Raw genomic sequence first — 18,723 nt, forward strand, 5'->3', positions numbered from 1 at the left:
CATCCAACGGTGCTGAACTTGAGAAGAAAGAAAAGTAAAACTACATTGTATTGAGCTTGTACCATTGGATGAAGCTTCTTTCGTGTCGAATTCTTAAGCTGCAGTGCAAAGAATTTTAATCTATACAAAAATTCCTTAAATACTTTGATCCACTTAAGTAAAGATTCATTTCACCGTTATCGATTCATTAAACAAAAAATAGAAAAAACAAAACACTGATGCCATATAGATTTTATCCCATTTCTACGAAACATTTTTCAAAATCAATCATTTGAAACGTTGCCATATACACCCTTAAGAGGGGAGGGTGTGTGGAATTCTTACTAAATGAGTCCCACCTGTAGCTGGGTGGATGACCCTAGTGGGAAAAGAGAACGAAAATTTAATCTAGGGCAAATTTTACGGACACCTTCTATAACTATTTGAAAAGGCAAGTACACCCTAAATTTTACAAAAATGTCAATCTTCCTCCTAACGTTAAGCAAGGTTACCCAAAATTAAAATGTCAATTTTACCCTCTTCTCCTTCTTCTCCTTCTGCTGTTTCTTCCGCCGCAGCCACCACCACCACCGCCATCGCCATCGCCATCGCCACCCCCTCCAGCCCTCCTTCTCTTCTTCTCCTCGGTCGATGCATCTTCTGGTAAGCCCAAAGGCCAATTGAATTTCTCATACAAGTTCGCCAACAAAATTACAGCCCCGGCATCGACCGTATCGAAGGGAGATGAACCTGTCAGCGCTGGGAAAAGTGTGGCGTACCCGCCACCTTGGTCTGGCGGTGGTTATTATCCATATCCGCCGCAGCCGGTGGCAGGGTATGAGTATCTCGTCAATCTCTTTACTCGAATCAAAGCTTGGGGCAGCTTCATCACTAAATTTCCTCAGATTTTCATGATTGAGATGGGTCGAAGTATCTGAACTGATTGGGTGTGCCAAAGAGTGGAATTTCAAGATAGGCAGATCGAAAATCTCCAATTTAGGAGTTGATATGGGGCCAGAAACAAATACAGATAAAATAGTTGAGGAGGGTTTGAGAACAAACGAAGGATTGGATATAACACCTCCGTCGGCATCCGGAGGAGGAGAGCCGCCGCCACCACCACCACAGCCCTCCGCCTCAGCAGGTCATCCAGAGGAAGAACCCTATAACGTCATGTTACCTTTTATTTAATCATCTTCTTCTCTCTTCTTCCATTTTCTTACCGTCATCTGCTCCGGCTCCGGCAACCAGTACCAGCGGCCTTCCTCAGCCTTCCTTAGCCACGTTGATTCCATCCCAAACCCATTTGCCCACCTCTCACATCCTCTCTTTATCCTGACAAGAAGAGAAAATTATATACAGTAGATCAAAACATAACCTACAATGATTGATTCCTTCTTCGCATTCGAGCGCCCCATACCTCATATCTGCCTCTCCGACCTGAGAAAGCCAGATGAAAACCCCTGGCCAAATCCATATCATACATAGCTCTTCTGTTTGGATCTGACAACGTCTCATACGCCTCTTGTACTTCAATAAATCTCTTGGAGTGCTCTTCCATCCTTTCAGGCGGGGACACATCGGGATGATACTTCATTTGTCCACCTCTCACTTCCTCAGGGGAGCAAGAGAAGGAGGGCTGGAGGGGTGGCGGTGATAAGGGTATAATAGGAAGTTCACCCTATCGTAAGGGTAATTTCGCCATTATAAAAGAGTTAACAGTCACTTAACTGCACAGACCTAACGGAGTGGATTAAGTTGAAATAAAAATATAAATTAAGGGTAATCTGTGATATTTTTGCAAAATTTAGGATGTACTTACCTTTTCGAATAGTTATAGGGGATGTCCGTGAAATTTGATCTTTAATTCTATGAAAAATTAACTTTTCCTCATATAAATGTTTGGTTGGTCGGGGAGAGGGAGGAGAGAGATGGAGTAGAAAAACCTGCTGGGCGGGAAACTCTCTTCTCTGCGGAAACCATCATTTTCTCTCAATCGCAGCCCACCAACGCCATAGTACCCAACCAGAGAGATTGGAGACAACCAAAGGAACTACGAAAATTGTTGTGTACCCCCGCAGAGCGGCAGAGGAGAAGGTGGAGGGAGAGTGAAGACTGAGAAAGGAAGAGAGCAGACGGGAGACTGCAGAGGAGAAGGGATAGGAGTTAAATAACCCAGTTGTTTTCAAAATTCAATCTTCTCTGTTGGCCATGGCTTCTGCAGCCTGGGAGGATGAAGACTGGGAGCTGTGCAACGACGACGGTTTCGTTTACAAGAGGAAGAGGAGAAGACAAGATTTGAGCACCGCGCCACCGGCTATGGATCCAGAGGCAGAGCAGAGGCAGCTTAAGGAGAGGAAGAAGAAAGCGCTCCTAAAGTTGAAGGATCAGTACCAGAGAGAGATCGATCAGTGGGAACATATGTCCCAAACGCTCCAGGCGATGGAGAATAGGACCCAACCTCAACCATCTTCTTCTCCTCCTCCTCCTCCTGCATCTTCATCCATGGAGTCTGCTCCCAAATCGGACTCCAGTTTCCGCCAATTGATCGACGACCTACTCTTACAGGTAACCCCTTGCATCCTCCTTTACCTACTTTGGCTTAGGGTTTCCAGTTTAAAACCCACTCCCTTTTATCTTCTCTTAATCTTAATTACAGAAACGGAAGAAAAACCCTCTCGGTTGTAAACCCTTTGTCTCTGTGGTTGCCCTCTGATATCAAAGCACGCCTCAGGTTTCGCATTTAAGCTGATCTAGACTAATGCCTAAAATGCTTAAGTTGTTCATCATTAATTGATGTGTTCGGAAGGAATTTGGAATTCCGCGAAACGTAACCCTCGTTGTTTCCTTGGGAAAGGAAGTCTTAATATAGACTATGGAAGGTGAGGCTTAAGCATAAAAAAACCCTTTAGGCGAGGGAAGGAGAAGAACATGTTGGTTATCGGTATTTTAGTTCTCTCTCTCTCTCTCTCTCTCTCTCTCTCTCTCTCTCTCTCTAACCAAGCTAAGGAGTAGTTCTTTTAAAATTTGAACTTTGCAGGCGGAAGTGCAAGAAACCATTCTGCAGGATCTTTCCAATTTATGTGACACGGCGGAAAACTTCTGCAAGGCTGAAGAGGAACGCCTGAAGAAGTCCTTCTTCGACCTTCCCGTATGGGAAAGCCCCCGCGTCCTCATGGCTCATTTATGTGACGAATCTGATGACTGATTTATCGTACTCCTCAACCTGCAAAGCATAATATAAAAAATTGTTGGCTGTGATCTTCGATGGTTAGGTTATGGAGCTTACCAATTGGTGCGTCTGTGAACTTGTGTAAATCAGGTTGTTGGGACCTTCAGTGCCGAATGATAAAGCTCGATGATTTCTGTTTTGATGTGATCGTAATTAGATTATGTGGTTGTCTTGTAAAAGGGTAGTTGGCGGGAAATGTCCTTCCATGTACATTGTAAAGGGATATTTTTATTCTCTTATTGTTAGTTGTTACCATGGCAATGGCCATCGTTTTTGTTGATGTTGTGTGTGTTTAGTATTGCATTCCTGGAATGGATTGTAGGTCTAAAACACATTCTGAAGCGAGATAAGTAGAGAAGAATCAGATTTCAAGAGTTAGAATCTAATATGAAAATGTATACCAAAGACAACCGGTATCTTTTTTGTGTCGTCTCAAGAAAAAGGGCAGTAGGTGGATTAAAAGTTCTGGGGTTCTGTCTCTTGTTTGGATTACTAAATAAATTTACAAACTGATATACATTGCCTTAACTACAAAGGAAGACGTGTTGTGATGTACGCCTCTGCTGTCTCCAATAACATTTGAGAGGAGCAAATTACAGCTGCTTAGTATGTAAGTTCCTAAAAGCATGCACAATCCAGGAAACCGAGCCATGGCTTGATGAGGGCAAAGACCTGTTCCACCTCTTTGAAGCATTTCAAAACCCCATTCCACAGGTAAAATGCCTCAGAAAATGGTTGATAGGATCAACTGCTGGAAGAACTCAGCCCTCTGGTTTCTTTCTCGATAATCCTGTTCCTGAGATTCATCTGATGCAGAAGGCTCCATGCTGCAACCATAGAAAGTGTCAACAAAATCCAGCTCCTTTAGAGTCAGTCTTAAAACAGTAATCAATCATTAAAATTATGCTAAGTAAGTTATTTTCAAGTTACTTTCACTGATTCTATTATGACAAAATAAAATTGCAAAACAACCCTGAAGATTCTGAAGAATTGATGCCCTCTCCATCCCACAAAACCTAGCCATTCCAATATTGGTGGAACACCATCGGAAATAATTATAGGCACAATTTGATGAATCTTCCCAATTAACATATTCATCAGTTTAAGGCTGTTTTTTTCGTATACTTTCTCAGAATTGATTCAGGGTCTAGAATGCATTCTGAACTGAGAAAATAGAGGAGAACTAGGTTTATAGTTTTGGCATGGTATACATTGCTCAGGCGTTTTTAGACATCAGCATATATCATGCCAAAACTAAAGGTAATGCAATTGTATGAAGACTCTCCTCAACTTAAAATCCATGTATTTAAGCATTGCTTAACCTACGAAAATGATGCCAAGCACATGTGTATGCTGAAGGCTCATTTTTTATTCATAAAAGCAAGGAAGACTTTTAAGATCTGATTTATTGAGGGGTCTGCAGAACTACCATATGATAGGATTTTTGTTCAGAGATGCATTTAGCTGGGAAAAAAGAGCAATGAAATCTTCAATAATTCATAAGAAATCACAAACATTGACACATCTTGGACCTAGGAACAGTAACATAAGGCCTTCTATTTGTATATAAATTCGTCATCATATAAAAAAAATGGCAGCAGAAATACAAACAGACAAAAGAGAATGCATGCAGTCACATAGCAATGCTACCTTAGCTTCTACCACAGCAAATTAGCAATGCAACACCTCAACCAGTGTTGACATAGTTCTCAAATAAGTCAACACCAGATGACCTGTTTGTCAAAGAGATGAAATTTTAACCAAACCAAAATCTTACTGAAAGTACTTGCTGCTCCAATGGATTTTCTGTAGTTTCTAAGTGAATCTATATTTTGGATGTATGAAGAAAACAATTGATGGTCATGACTCGCCAAATTCTACATGCATATGCAATTTAGTTATAGTAATCCCAAAGTTCTCCACATTATGCTCCATGTTTTTCAATCAGTTCCACAGAAGGTTTGCATGAATCAGCTTGTTGAAAGCACCATGATAACCTTCTTAGAGTTCTCACTTGCTAATTTAAAACCATTGTACATGCCTACCTAGACTGACTAATAAACCTGGTAATTGTCCACACTGAAAAGTTGGGTTCATTAGAATCTGGATTGTGCTGACAAACCAGTCCTCGGGTAACTGGGTACCAATCAGGTCTGGCCTAACCTCCTGCTGGAACAGAATTTGATAATAAAAAAAAAATTTGTTGAGAGAGATGTGATAATTCTGTATTAAAGTCACTAGCATGCAGAGGAACCTCGAGGGTAGACGGGTATAGTTGAATCCTTGTCCCCACCACTAAGAGTTAAGTTGTAGCTTAGGCATTTTCTTCCTGATAATACAAGTAATTATTTGAACAATTAGGGCTTTATAAATGAAGTCCCAATCCAAAATCAAGAAGTCAACATTGTGAAACCTTTAGTCATTCAACATTCAGGTTGTTGATGAATAAGACATTCTTTATAAGTCTACCTTCACCCAAGCTTTAAAGGTTTCATTGTCAAACCCCAAGAATTTTTTTCTGGATTTGCTCCATTTTGTCCACAACAGCCACCAAAACCATAAATAGAGGCAGTAACTAGAAACACTTCTAGTGTGGTTTTGCCATGCACAATTCTTCGACAAAAGTATGCACATTTTCATGTACCCAGTTTTTTGCACACTTCCAAGTACCAGTTCCTTTCCATATTCCAAGGATGGGGTACTAAATTGTCTTCATTTTAAAGGAGCCCCATAAGGCATCCCTAATCCGAGGATGGAAGAGAGCTTACCCTGGGATATATCTCAGCTGCCAATGTGCAGCCCTGAAAGAATCTAGAGTATTATCCACAAAATGCAAAAAGGGAAAGTCTCCCCCCCCCCCCCCCTATCTGGTGGGGGCCTTGGCAGTTGGCACGGAAGCCTTCCAGTAAAGCACGTTCCTCAGCTTTTGCTAGGAGTCCACCAAAAGCTTCAGCACCTAGAAGGCAAAGAAGAGTTGATATGGGATCGAGGCACCCCAATTACAAGGCATGCAAGGCCAAATCTATAGCCAGCATGGATCCAATTTCTCCATCTCAGATGAACACTAATCTCCTTGACAGAGTCAGAATCCCAGCTTCTGTGACCATAAGCTTTCTCTATATCAATTTATACACAAACCAAGAACACCATTTCGATTTCAAATCAATAAACTATTTTGCAATTAAAACACCAAAGAGAACTCATCACTCTTCCATGAAGGCTATTGATGTTTTGGAATATCTGCTCTTTTATTGAGTCTTTCTCCCATTATCCTCCAGAACTCCAATTAAAAGGGTATGATTCAGCTGGCTACCCCAGATTATTATCCATCCCTACATAGGTTTGCTAGGACTATTTGAGCTTGACAAAGCTTTCTACCATTGACCACCAGAAGCTGGAAGTCCACAGATAATCCTAATACCAATCATCTTTCTGACTATGATATTTTCTTCGTGTTGCTTTTATTCAAAGGATCCCATACTTCCTCAAATGATACACCTATCCTACCCACTTCTTCAAGAGTTTGAAGTGTTAGGTGCACAAACAACTCCATAGGATTTTGATCGATTTTCTGTGTGTTTTTACATTTTCACCTTAAATCAATCTAAGAAAAATATATTCCAGATTTGTTTGGAGCTGGTTAAAAACTGGCATGTCATCATCACATGAACTGCATATAATATCACAGGAAACATGGCACAAACAGTATAATGCAGTCTGAAAATCCTGCCTATCGATCTTCTTGGGAGGAAGAAGAGAGAAAACGTATGGAAGAAGAGATGAGAATAGAACAGAAGAGAAGAAAAGAAATCAGGTTTGGGATACCAACCCCGTATGCACTGCTCAATAGCACCAAAACTCTTAAAAAAAATCTCATATTATTTACTCAAATCAACCTTAATTGATTTTGGGTGTATTACACATATGAAGACCTTCAAAATTTCTCAAATCAACTCATAAAAGGACTCCTAATTACTCTAACACACTCAAAGTAAATAAACTCAAAACAAACTCTATCTAGCTATTAATTACTCTAATCTAACTCAAACACTTAACACTAATCCTGTGGACTAACTTTATCCCCACTTTATGAGCTTATAAATTAGGCCCAATATATTGAATCCCAAGAAAATAAAAGGCCCAGCCTATAATATAACTACTCAAAGGTCAATTTCAGCTAATTGGATTGCCTCTGGCACCTTATGGGCCTCCCAAGCTTGTGTATAGGCCTCCATATGGGATTAATATCTAATGCAACTGCATCAATTCCCTTGGTGTTGAGAAAAACTCGAGGACAAGTTTTGTAAAAGGGCAAAAATAGAAGATCTTGGGAGAGTGTTTCATGCGCCGCACCTGTATCACAAATCTAGTCCAGAAAATGAAACATTGATGGCGCTTCTTCTTGAAATATATGGGGAATGAAAAATCTCAATATATAGAACATCCATCACTGCAATAGAATTTGTTGTTGCTTCACCCATACTTATCATTTCGTCCCCCTTTACCTTTACTTTTTGTCCCACATCAAAGTGGTCTTCCTCTTGTGTTGACCCTTTCGGCTCTTCTTGTCGCTGCACTGTTAGTGCCGCTTCCTTTGGCTCCAAGCATACTTTGTCAACCAGTCCTCATAAAGCAGACATCTATTGTAGATGAGAAGACTTTAGGGTACACAATTTTTTGTCAAAATCAACAATACCCTTTCATGCTTCCAACCACTCTCGATCAACTTTAATAATGCACTTAGAAGAAGCAAACTAATGAGATCCTGGTTCAGTCCTTGCGACAAAATCAGAATCCTCAGCAGACAATATCGTAGGGAGATGAGAAAGCAACTAAAGTTGAATAATTTTCATAACAAAGGAAGAAGTAAGAAAGATAAGAAAACATGACTTGATGAGTAACCTAGGCTAGAATCTCACTAAGCACCCCAACATCTCATTGCAGCACTATCTCTCACAGAAGAATGTTTTAAACCAAATTTCATACAAATTCTGATTTCAAATTCTTATAGACGGCTCTTTTTATAGAGAGGTAGACCCTCATTGGAACTTTTTCCTAGACTTAATGTCCTGTACATTTCTAATGACTTACATTGAGACTCTTTTCAAGACATTCAATGGATTTACATTTTCAAGGTATTTCACAACTAGCAATGAAACTAAACTATTGACATTCCCAAGATTTCACAACTTTAGATGATGAGATACAACTAAGTAGTTAAATTCGTATGGGCCACTTACCCCTCATATGGGCTTTCAAAATACTCACTACAATAGAAAACATAAAAATTCCCAGCCCCATGACCCATGTAACACATTTGGCTACTTATTTAACCTACTAGACTAGGATTTGGGCTTATTCCGGCTAAATACTTGTGTTGGAACCTCTCTTGAGCAGAAAAGTATTTCTTCCTCATCTTTTTAGCTGAATACTGCATCACAAACACTTCACAATAAGCACCATCAAAATATTGGGAAATTAAGATCTCGACGAAGACATCATCTTCAGATTTAATGATGATCTGGTTATTCTTTGATGACATCTCCACCATTGACAGAGAGACAAAATTTTCACCTTACTCTTCATCTATGAATAAGTAAACAGCTTTTCCGTTGGACAAACGAACTCTAATATTGAAAACATAGGTATCCATGGCCAAGTTCGGTTTTGATACCAAATAATGCAGTATGAAAATCTAGATTATGGATCTGAGATGCAAGCAGGTGCAATGATCAAATCTGTGATCAGATCTAAGATAAAGGAAGCAACTGCATTGTTAAGGGAAGATATCAGATCGATGGAAGGGGAGAGAAAAGAGGTGAGGTCGATCTTCTTAGGAGGAATGATTCTCCTACGAGAAAACGTATGAAAGAAGAGAGGAGAAGAGAATAAATCAGGTTTGGGATACCAATCCCGTATGCACTGCTCAATAGCAAGGTTCGAGAACCGAGATCTCGTCGAGTTTCTCGGTTTTTCAAAATCTCGAGTCGAGATCACATACGCATTCTAAAAGTGCATTTTCTCGGCGAGATCTAGGTTTGACATAGGAAAATGCCCATCTAGGTCCTTTACATGAGTGCCAGATCTCGAGATCTTGCTGGAAATTCTTGGTATACAGACACCTATCTATGCCAGGAACCAAGACAGACAAGACAGACACTTATTTATGCCTAATGCTTTTGTATTTGTATTTCATTTACTTAAGATATTATTCATAAATATGAAATACCCCCCATTTGAATCCAATAAAAATAGTTAAAAAATAAAATTCCAAAAGAAAAAAAAGTCAACCCCCCAGTTCAAGAACAAAAACTGGATTTTCGGTGGTAGGTGTAATTTTCAACTTTCTAATGCTGCGGTTTTTCTCAAATCTAAAAATTCCATAAATCTTATTATGGTAAAACATTGCTAAAAACCAAAAGTACGGTAAAATATTCATTTGTTTTGATGTCCAAAAAATTATTTCCATTCAGAGCGATTTTGACAGCATTCGCACACACCGAATTAAGTTTGACCGGTACATAACTCTTTCAATATAAATCAGATTTTAGCAATCTTGGACTTGTTCGAAAGCTTTCAAAACAAAGCTTTCCAACAAGTCCAAGATTGCTAAAATCTGATTTATATTGAAAGAGTTATGTACCAATCAAACTTAATTCGGTGTGCACGAATGCTGTCAAAATCCAGTTGCGTTAGAAAGTTTGAAAATTGCACCTACCGCCGAAAATCCAGTTTTTGTTCTTGAACTGGGGGGTTGACTTTTTTTCCTTTTGGAATTTGATTTTTTAACTATTTTTATTGGATTCTAATAGGGGGTATTTGCTTATTTATGAATAATATCTTAAGTAAATGCAATATCATTTACTTAAATGATATTAGGCATAAATAAGTGTGTTTGTCCTGTGTCTGTCCTGGTTTCTAGCATAAGTAAGTGTCTGTCCTGCTTTCCTACTAATTGAAACTCCTATTTGGACTTAGTTTTTGCAAAATCTGATAGTGCCATTGTGTTTAAATGGCCTAAAATAAGCTGAATACCAAGTTTCAGACCCAAACTAGGTCTAAAACCCACCGAGATGAGGCTTCGAGTCGAGAAAAAAAAAAGTGCAACAACTCGGCAAGATCTCAGCGAGATCTCGACTCGACTCGGTTTTTCAAGGGTCCGAGTTGGCACCGAGACCTGACTTTTCGAACCTTGCTCAATAGCACCAAACTCTTAAAAATACTCATAATCTTTACTCAAATCATCTCTAATTGATTGGGGTGTATTACGTATATGAAGACCTTCTAAAATTCCAAAATTGACTAATAAAAGGACTCCTAATCACTCCAACACATTCAATAAAGTAAACAAACTCAAAATTCAATACCGAACTCTATCTAGCTATCAAGTATTCTAATCTAACTCAAACACTTAATTAATAATCCAGTGTATAACTTTATCCCCACTTATGGGCTTATAAATTATACCCATTAGAATGAATCTCAAAAAAATAAAAGGCCCAACCTATAACATAACTGTCCAAATGCCAATTTCAGCCCATTAGACTGCCACCGGAACTTTATGGGCCCCCATATGGGATTAATGTCTAATGCAACTGCTGTGTAGCTTATAGTAGATTTTTATTGCATCGGGGGGGTTTTTCATGTTCCCCTATAGTTTTGCTCATTGTTTTTCTTCTCTTCTGTTGTCCTGACCTTTTATATGAAGATCATTTGTTTTGCAAATCTGTTCTCCCTTTTTTTCTATATAAATCTTCTAGCCACTAATTGGAGCCACAAGTTTCCAACATTCACTTCACCAAAAGTTTCTGACAAAAATAACACCACTATGACATATGCTAGATCTAACATGATGGATTAAAAGATATAAAGGACAATCACATCAATAAACCGTTGACTTTGAAGTACAGCGTAAGGGTTCGAATATGTTCTGAATATTCTAACAGTAGAATTTGCCACATGTACTCTATGCATTTTGAATGAAATGGTTTGCAGGCATGCTTCATATTCTTGAAATAAACACATCATGAGTGAATTCATACTTCTCAAACTCCTTTTCTTTTTTAAGTTTCCACTATTCTAAATATACTCTGACAACAATCAACTTTTTAGGTGGGTTGCATATTCTCCAAAATGAACATTTCACTGTTAATATACCATGAGTTTGAGCCAAAAAAACCAGTAGTTTCCCAGTCTATAATTCATCTTTTATTCTTTGGTAGGCCCATAATTTATCTGTGATGCAGAAGCATATAGCATCAAATCTTAAATTACATAATTAGTACTAGTGATAATATATGCAGTTTCCTTCCAAAGATCTGTTAGTTGATAGAAGAAAAATACCTCTTCATGTTAGAAGAAGCCGACACATCATTTTTGGAGGGTTTATCTTGATCAGCTTTGGTGTCTGGAATAACTATACTGCATAGAAATGGTGACAGCAGTGGATCAGGTACAGAGTCAGTTGCACTTCCCCTACCATTTGTAGAAGTGGCACCAAGAAATGAGTTCAGTTCTCGTAGTTCTTTTCCAAACATTGCTGAACTATTAGTCCATAGGCCTGATCTTTGAGATTTTCTCCTTCTCTGCAAAGAACACAATACCCAAAAGAGAGTATAAATTTAAAATCCAGCTCAAGGGAGTGATACCTTGTAACTAATGATAACAAAAGTTTGAATTATCTAATACCTTCAACAAATGCGCATGCTGCACTGTAAAATGTCCAATCATGTCCTTACCTAAAGTTGCTGCACATACAGGGCATACCTGAAAATAGCAAAACAGAACAATGATTTAGCATATCTCAGGTCCATATTGCAAATAAACCGAACATCAGAGCCCAACAGTTGACATAAAAAAAACATATCAGAGATAAAAAGTGAATATTTATGAGGCTCAATGGATAATTCTCTACTAAAAAAAAACATGCTTCTTGCTTTAGAAGTAGATGATGTATCAGAACAAAGTTTAAGAAAGATGGAGCTAATATTTCCACTAAGGTGTTCCTTCAAAATCAATGTACCAGCTTTTTTTTTTTCTAAAGGGAGGTAATCTTTCCCAGTAGTAAAGCACCTGTAAGGGGATTCCATCAGAATCAAGTATTATGAATGAGTATAGCAGCATACACACTAGGCTTGTGCACCTCTCTCTCTCTGAGTTGGTTGGGGGGTGGGGAGGCAATAGAAAAAAATATAAGGGCCCCATGGTTGGGCAGTTTAATTCATTGGACAGGAATCAGGATTTCCAAAAGTCAAGGAATTTATTTCCAGTTTGAAAAAAATCAATAAAAAAAAGAATAATCCTAGTACAAATGAGTGATGAATACTATACGTACCGCATTTTTTACATCAAAGCAATGTTCTTCTTGTAGATGGGCACAAAGCACCGGAACTTCTATATCCACATAACAGAAGGGGCAGAGGAAGCAAGCCCTTACGTCATCATCTCCTTCAGAATCATCCATTCTCAAATGGTTTTCTGTTGGGTATCAGAAAAACAGTCAAATGGATAGAGTGCTCCAAATTTTACCCCCAATAAATAATTTTTGTTTTAAAAAAGAATATGGTATCACAACCAATAAAGTCCATATAGAACATAGTGATCCAAGGACGTAAGCAATAAAGTTCATAAATAAATCCTTCCACAGCCATATTAAGACATTGGGAAAGTATTACTCCTCTCCCAAATAAAGGCCAACCCACAACCCAGTCCGCACCCAAAAAAAATTAGGACAATCTCTTTGTCCAAAGAATAACCCACTTAAAAGCAATAAAATGGATAAATACGTGTCCAATCGTTAAGTTAATGTGAGAACCATTTTGTTTCTGAAAGATTTGGGGTTGGGTTCCCATAATTAATTGTAAAAACAAGAGTCGCCCACAATTTTAATGGCGTTTGCCCAGAAATCACAAACTGTTTGAAAACGGTTCCCTGTCCTATCGGACAACCTCCGCCACTGAAAGAGCAGGCACTTAAGGGAGAAAAAGGTAACTGTACAACAACGACACTTCAATCTGGGAAAAAAAAACTCAAAAAACTCAATTACAATTCACACACGAAAAAAAAAAACCCTTCTGATTAAGCCCCACGGAAGATCCTCCGAGAATACCAAATGGGAGAAAGAGATACAGAGTGGGGAAGACCACTCAAGTTCTACAAGATAAAAGTATTTTGATCAGTTAAACTAACAACAGACTAAAAATTCAAGTAGCAAAAAAATTGGCCAGAAATAACCCATAAGAACACCACCAACACAACTAGTTGTCTAAATGAACGATACAGAAAAATCAAAACCAAAGTCAATAAAATTGAATAGGAATTCCGACTCTCAAACACAGAAAGCTTTAAGTTCCCGGTAAACATAAGTACAGAAACAAAACCCAAAAGGCAAGCCAGACTGTGAGAAAAAAAAAAAAAAAAGTGGTGTTTTTGTACCAGAGCTGAGTCTGGCAGCTTGCATAGCACTGAGGTGCTTGGCGGTGTCAACTCTAGAAGCCCATAAATCCATGTCCATGGCGTTAGTCTTAACAGATAACTGTGTGGGTTTATGGGTTTATCTTCTCCGGCGACGGTGCAAAGAGTCTCAGTTCCAGTCTCCACCTGTACTGTTGCTCTAATGGCTAAGAGGTAAAGGCTTCTCCTTCCTCGCTAAGCTAAACTAAATAAGCCTGGGCTGACAAAAATGTTTTCTTGCTAGAGTCCACTGACCACACAAACTAAAATGTAGATGCGGTGATGATGACACGTGGCAGTCCCAGGTATGAGGGAAAAAATGTACGATGATCGCGCACCGCATTGGACAATTGTTAATTTTTTTATAAGAGACGACACGACAGACACACATTTACTATCCCATTATTTCCATGTCATCAAGAGTCAGCAGACTTCCTCTTTTTCTTTTATTAGTAATTTATTTTTATTTTTAAGAAGAATGTTCTCTGTGCCGCAGCACAGCCTGTGTCCAAGCACATGGGCAGCCTGTGCAGAAGCAAGGTGATCATTGCGGTCACCCCATGTGCCTGGGCGCAGGCTGTGCTGCGGCATGAAGAACAACCCTATGCTCTTAAATATTATTTCCCATTTAATTTTGGTTGATACTCTCTTTTGATTGTCTTTATTTTATTCCTAAAATTTCAGTGATAAAAATAGTCTTTATAAATAATTTAAAAATATCATAATATGATTATCAAAACATGTCATTGTTTTATATATTTTTTAGGACCCCTATCCCTCAAAAAAAAAAAATACAAATTATTCAACATCTTAAGGATATAAATGAGAAAATCCCTTTTTTGTTGGGTTGGATTTGGTATTCATGGAATAAATTCCTTTGGAAAAAAAAATATCAAGTTTCAATGTACTTGCTTGACCAATAATCTATGCTGATAATGCATATCAAACACAATTTTAACGATGGACTATCTACTAATCACTCAACAATATGTAAATAACGAGTTGTTTGATACTTGATTAGGGTTTTAAAACAAGAAATCAGTACCCAAATCAGTTATCAGTATAACGGATAAGGTTGGTTGGGCTAGACTAATTCCAAAATCAAATCAGCCAGTTCATTGAATCTAAGGCTTAAAGCCTAGAATTGGAAACCAGTCGATTCGGATCATAATTCATCAATATCAATGAGGAATCAGTATGAATCGGCCTAAATATGCCCTAACTCTAGTTTTTGAAAGGGGATTGGTCATACTCGATTAGGAATCGATCGAACCCTAAAAAGCCTATATGAATCACCCGCTACGAAACCACATGAATTGGAATAGGGCTTGACCAATTCCAACCTAGTTATACTAACCGATTCCAATCCAATCCAAGATCAGAAATAGCAAGAATCAGCCCAAATATGACCAAACCTAATTTTTGGAAGGGATCAACCTTTAGCCGGTTTTGACTGATCCGAACCGATCACGGATTTTGAAAACCTGGGACCGGATCCGATTTCGATTATTATGCGGAGTATGGACCGTTGGATGAGTGAGATGGGTTTCAGTACATTTAAAGCACGTGAAGTAAAAGAGTAGGGTCCGGAGGAGTCGGGACAAAGTTGGCTTTAAAAGGAATATTAATATAGAGTGGTGAGAATAGTGGGTGAGTGGGAACTGGGAAGTGGAGGATCGAGGTGTTGCTTAGTAATATCTGCTTAAAATAATAATTACATGTTTAATATAAGGGATGGCCGTGCATTGGTCACTAGCGACACATGAAAAAAGGTTGAGGTGTGACTCTCTCAAAATGGAATTGTGGCCGTCCACCGGCCCCTTTTCACGTCAACCGTCGTTATGTGGGGCCAAATTTTTTTTTTTTTAACAAAAAAAAAAAACATTTTTAATTTTTTTATCTGGCATCGCAAGGAAGGTTGTACTTCTCCTCCTTAGCACTTTCGGTATGGTTAGATGTAAAATGATGAAAAATAATATAACAATTTTTTAAAGAAAAAATAAAAACAAAAATTAATAGTCAGATAGTACTTACAAAGTGAGTAAAATTCATTGTCATGTTTTTTTTTTTTTTTTTAAAATCTTAATTAATTACAACTATATTTTGTAAAGGAGAATGTTCTTTGTACCGCAATGCAACCTGCTGCCTAATTGCACTCACCCCCATGTGCCTAGGCGCACGCTGCGCTGTGGCACAAAGAACAACTCCCCATTTTATAATATTTAAAATTAGTTTCATCCCAACCAATTGAAAGGTTTTGGAATTTATATAATTGGAATTTAATCAGCATACAATCTTGGTTTATAACACATTTTGAAGTGAATTTTTTTTTAGAAGAATTAGGTTTCAGAATGTGTTCTAGAGTCACAATCTATTTCAAATATGTATAACAAACACAACCTTAGTTAATACAAGTAAACCTAAAAACGTGAAAAAGTACAGGTGGTACCACCATTGCATTGTGAAGTTAATTATGCCCGTGTTTGGTGTGCAATTCTAGGAATAAATTCTGAATCTAAAAGGAAAACCCTTTTTTTTTCCTTCTATTTTCTCACTTAAGATTCCATTCCATACCCATTATCATTTTGAGGATCCATACCCATATCCTAGAGTTTATCTGTTCACTAGGGTTTTCAACATATCGGACACTATTTCAATCTAATTCTTATTAGGTTTAATTATTAAGATACATGGACCTGAGCCCAACCTCGAATGCGGGAGGGTTTAGATCGTAGTTAATAATACGGTTAAAAAGACTAACAAGCGAAATGTGTTTTAATAGTACTAAACTCCCTATACTGCCTTATGGGTTTGGGCTGCATTTGGCATGCATTCTTAGAATATGTTCTAGGTCAGTAAAGCATTCCAAGTAATCACATCAAACACAGCCATAATTTCAAAAAAGTCAACATACGATTTCAAACACTTTTAATGTATAGATGGACAATTTATTCTCTTTAATCACAGTTTTAGAGTTGAAATCTTCAAAGAATGAGATGCCATGACCCACAAAATGTTGAAGTAGAACATAAGATGAGAAATATACAATAAATAAATAGTGAATCCATATATTTAAGATCATAGGTGAAAGACTGAGGCTTTGTTTGATATGATTTATTGGAATGCATTCCAATAATACATATCAAACACAGCCCTAACATCCTACAATACCATACTACTAAGAAAAGAGAGGGGAACCTCTACCACTATTAGGATAAATACCCATATTTGATCTGATAAATGTCAAATATGATTTAATGAGTATCAATATTTACCTCTTGGTGAGCATTGGCATGAAACGCACCACAGCTCACCAATTGAGCTAAGCAGTTGTTGGTCAATATTTGAATATTTAAATTAATGTGAAGATATTTTTGAATCCAAGCCCTAGGTTTGTAGCTTGATTGTCACGGTTGTGGTCTTGTGGATACCATTTTAATTATCAAATTACAAATCACGTAAAAGGTTGCCCATGGGCTTCCAGCTTAGTGGCTGGCGGCGGTGATAGCTAGACAGTTGGGTGTAGCGTAAATCTAGGGATTACCCAGAATTTCACTCCTCTATCTCCATGAAATAGTATAGTAGTGTAGTAATAAGTGGGAGTCCTTATTGGCCCCTTATGTATCCTTGTCTATCCTCTTGTTGGTCCTAACTAGCCCTTGATGTGGGTCTTAGGATCAAAAAAGAAAAAAGTTGCCCATTTAATTCTATATTGGTATGCTTTATATTTCATTTGGATAGCTCTTTAATTATTAATTTGGAGTAGGGAGAGGGGTGACACATGTTAGAGTTAATAATGGAAAAGGGAAAAAAATTGGACTGGTTAATTTGGCATTGGACACCCCATTGCCCTTAAAATAAAAAAATCCCACGCCTCATTGATGGGATCTTTATCACCTCTAGTTGGTTGTCCGGCCCAGTTCCCCAGTTCCTCTAACAAAGGGAGACTGAAATGACCTCTCTACCCATGCCCAAACACTCTGCCCAGGTGGCGTCCACCATCCCCCTATTAGAGGAACTGGGGAACTGGGCCGATCAACAAACTGGAGGTGATAATTTTCCTCATTGATGTCCTTGTGCCCTCTCATTGGCCTCCGCGCTTGTGCAGGGAACCATGCAACCTAGCAGAGATCTTCATCCTATCTCGTCTTTGTTGTTTTTGGAATCTCTAGCTTGTCGGATTCAAAGGTCTTCTACCGTTCAACAATGAGAAGATTAGATAAGAATCCTACAGCCACCGTCTCCTGTATCCAAACAAGCCCTTACTCTTTTATGTAATTGATGGTTAAGGACACCGGGTACAGGTTGGGCTTGGATTTATTAAATTTTGAAAAGGCCCACCAATGACCAGCCCAAGTCCTTTACATGTATAATTCAATGTTGGGCGTGAGTGCGTGACAATATTTAGGGCATGCATGATAACACTTCTGTTTCACCACCACCTCAACCATCATCACCACTGCCGCTGCCACCATCACCTCCATCTCTGTCACCGTCACCACCACCACTACCACCACCACCACCACAGCTACCACCTCTACCGCCACCTCCACTAAATTTTTGGTAATTCAATGACATTTTGAAAATTTATAGAAGTTCTAGAAACAGAAATGATTGTGCATGGCAACTGTTTTTTTGTTTCTTTTTTGTTCAGAAATAAAAGTTATTATTATGCATTACCAATCACATTTTTTTTCCCAAAAATTTGGCCCATTAACAGAAATAAAAAAAGTTATTTTTGGAATAGAAACATAGCCCACTGACAAAAGTGTTATCACACATGCCCTTAATTGCTTGCCCAAAAATATGGAAGCTCTTGCAACCATCGGCACATAATGATCCCGATACTAAGTTGATCCTGTAAATCTATAAATGGCAAAATTGTCCGATCCAAATCAATCCGTATTGGTGTCATATCGATTTACTAGATGACCGATTCCCTATCCCCGATCCGGTACAAAGAAGAGGTAAAATGGTCAGAAAATGCATTTTTTTAAGGAGATTCAGGGATAATTTTATCCAATACAATCGATCCATTCAGATACCGTATCGATATCGTA

General features: G+C 38.3%; 2 protein-coding genes across 2 annotated transcripts; one reads left to right on the top strand and one right to left on the bottom strand.

The window, feature by feature from the left end:
* Window positions 1–2,109: 2,109 nt before the first annotated feature.
* On the top strand, window positions 2,110–3,187 carry LOC122656813. Its single transcript, XM_043851477.1, has 2 exons — window positions 2,110–2,547; window positions 3,020–3,187. Exons 1-2 carry the CDS (start codon window positions 2,191–2,193, stop codon window positions 3,185–3,187), a joined length of 525 nt encoding a protein of 174 aa, XP_043707412.1. The 5' UTR covers window positions 2,110–2,190.
* A 485-nt stretch (window positions 3,188–3,672) lies between these two features.
* On the bottom strand, window positions 3,673–13,821 carry LOC122656812 (protein DEHYDRATION-INDUCED 19 homolog 6-like). The gene is made up of 5 exons (XM_043851476.1): window positions 13,646–13,821; window positions 12,546–12,688; window positions 11,900–11,977; window positions 11,555–11,796; window positions 3,673–4,038 (listed from the first exon to the last, which is right to left on the bottom strand). Exons 1-5 carry the CDS (start codon window positions 13,722–13,724, stop codon window positions 3,936–3,938), a joined length of 645 nt encoding a protein of 214 aa, XP_043707411.1. The 5' UTR covers window positions 13,725–13,821; the 3' UTR covers window positions 3,673–3,935.
* Between the last annotated feature and the right edge of the window lie 4,902 nt (window positions 13,822–18,723).

The sequence above is a fragment of the Telopea speciosissima genome, chromosome 3 (assembly GCF_018873765.1).
Source record: "Telopea speciosissima isolate NSW1024214 ecotype Mountain lineage chromosome 3, Tspe_v1, whole genome shotgun sequence".
Lineage (NCBI taxonomy): Eukaryota > Viridiplantae > Streptophyta > Magnoliopsida > Proteales > Proteaceae > Telopea > Telopea speciosissima.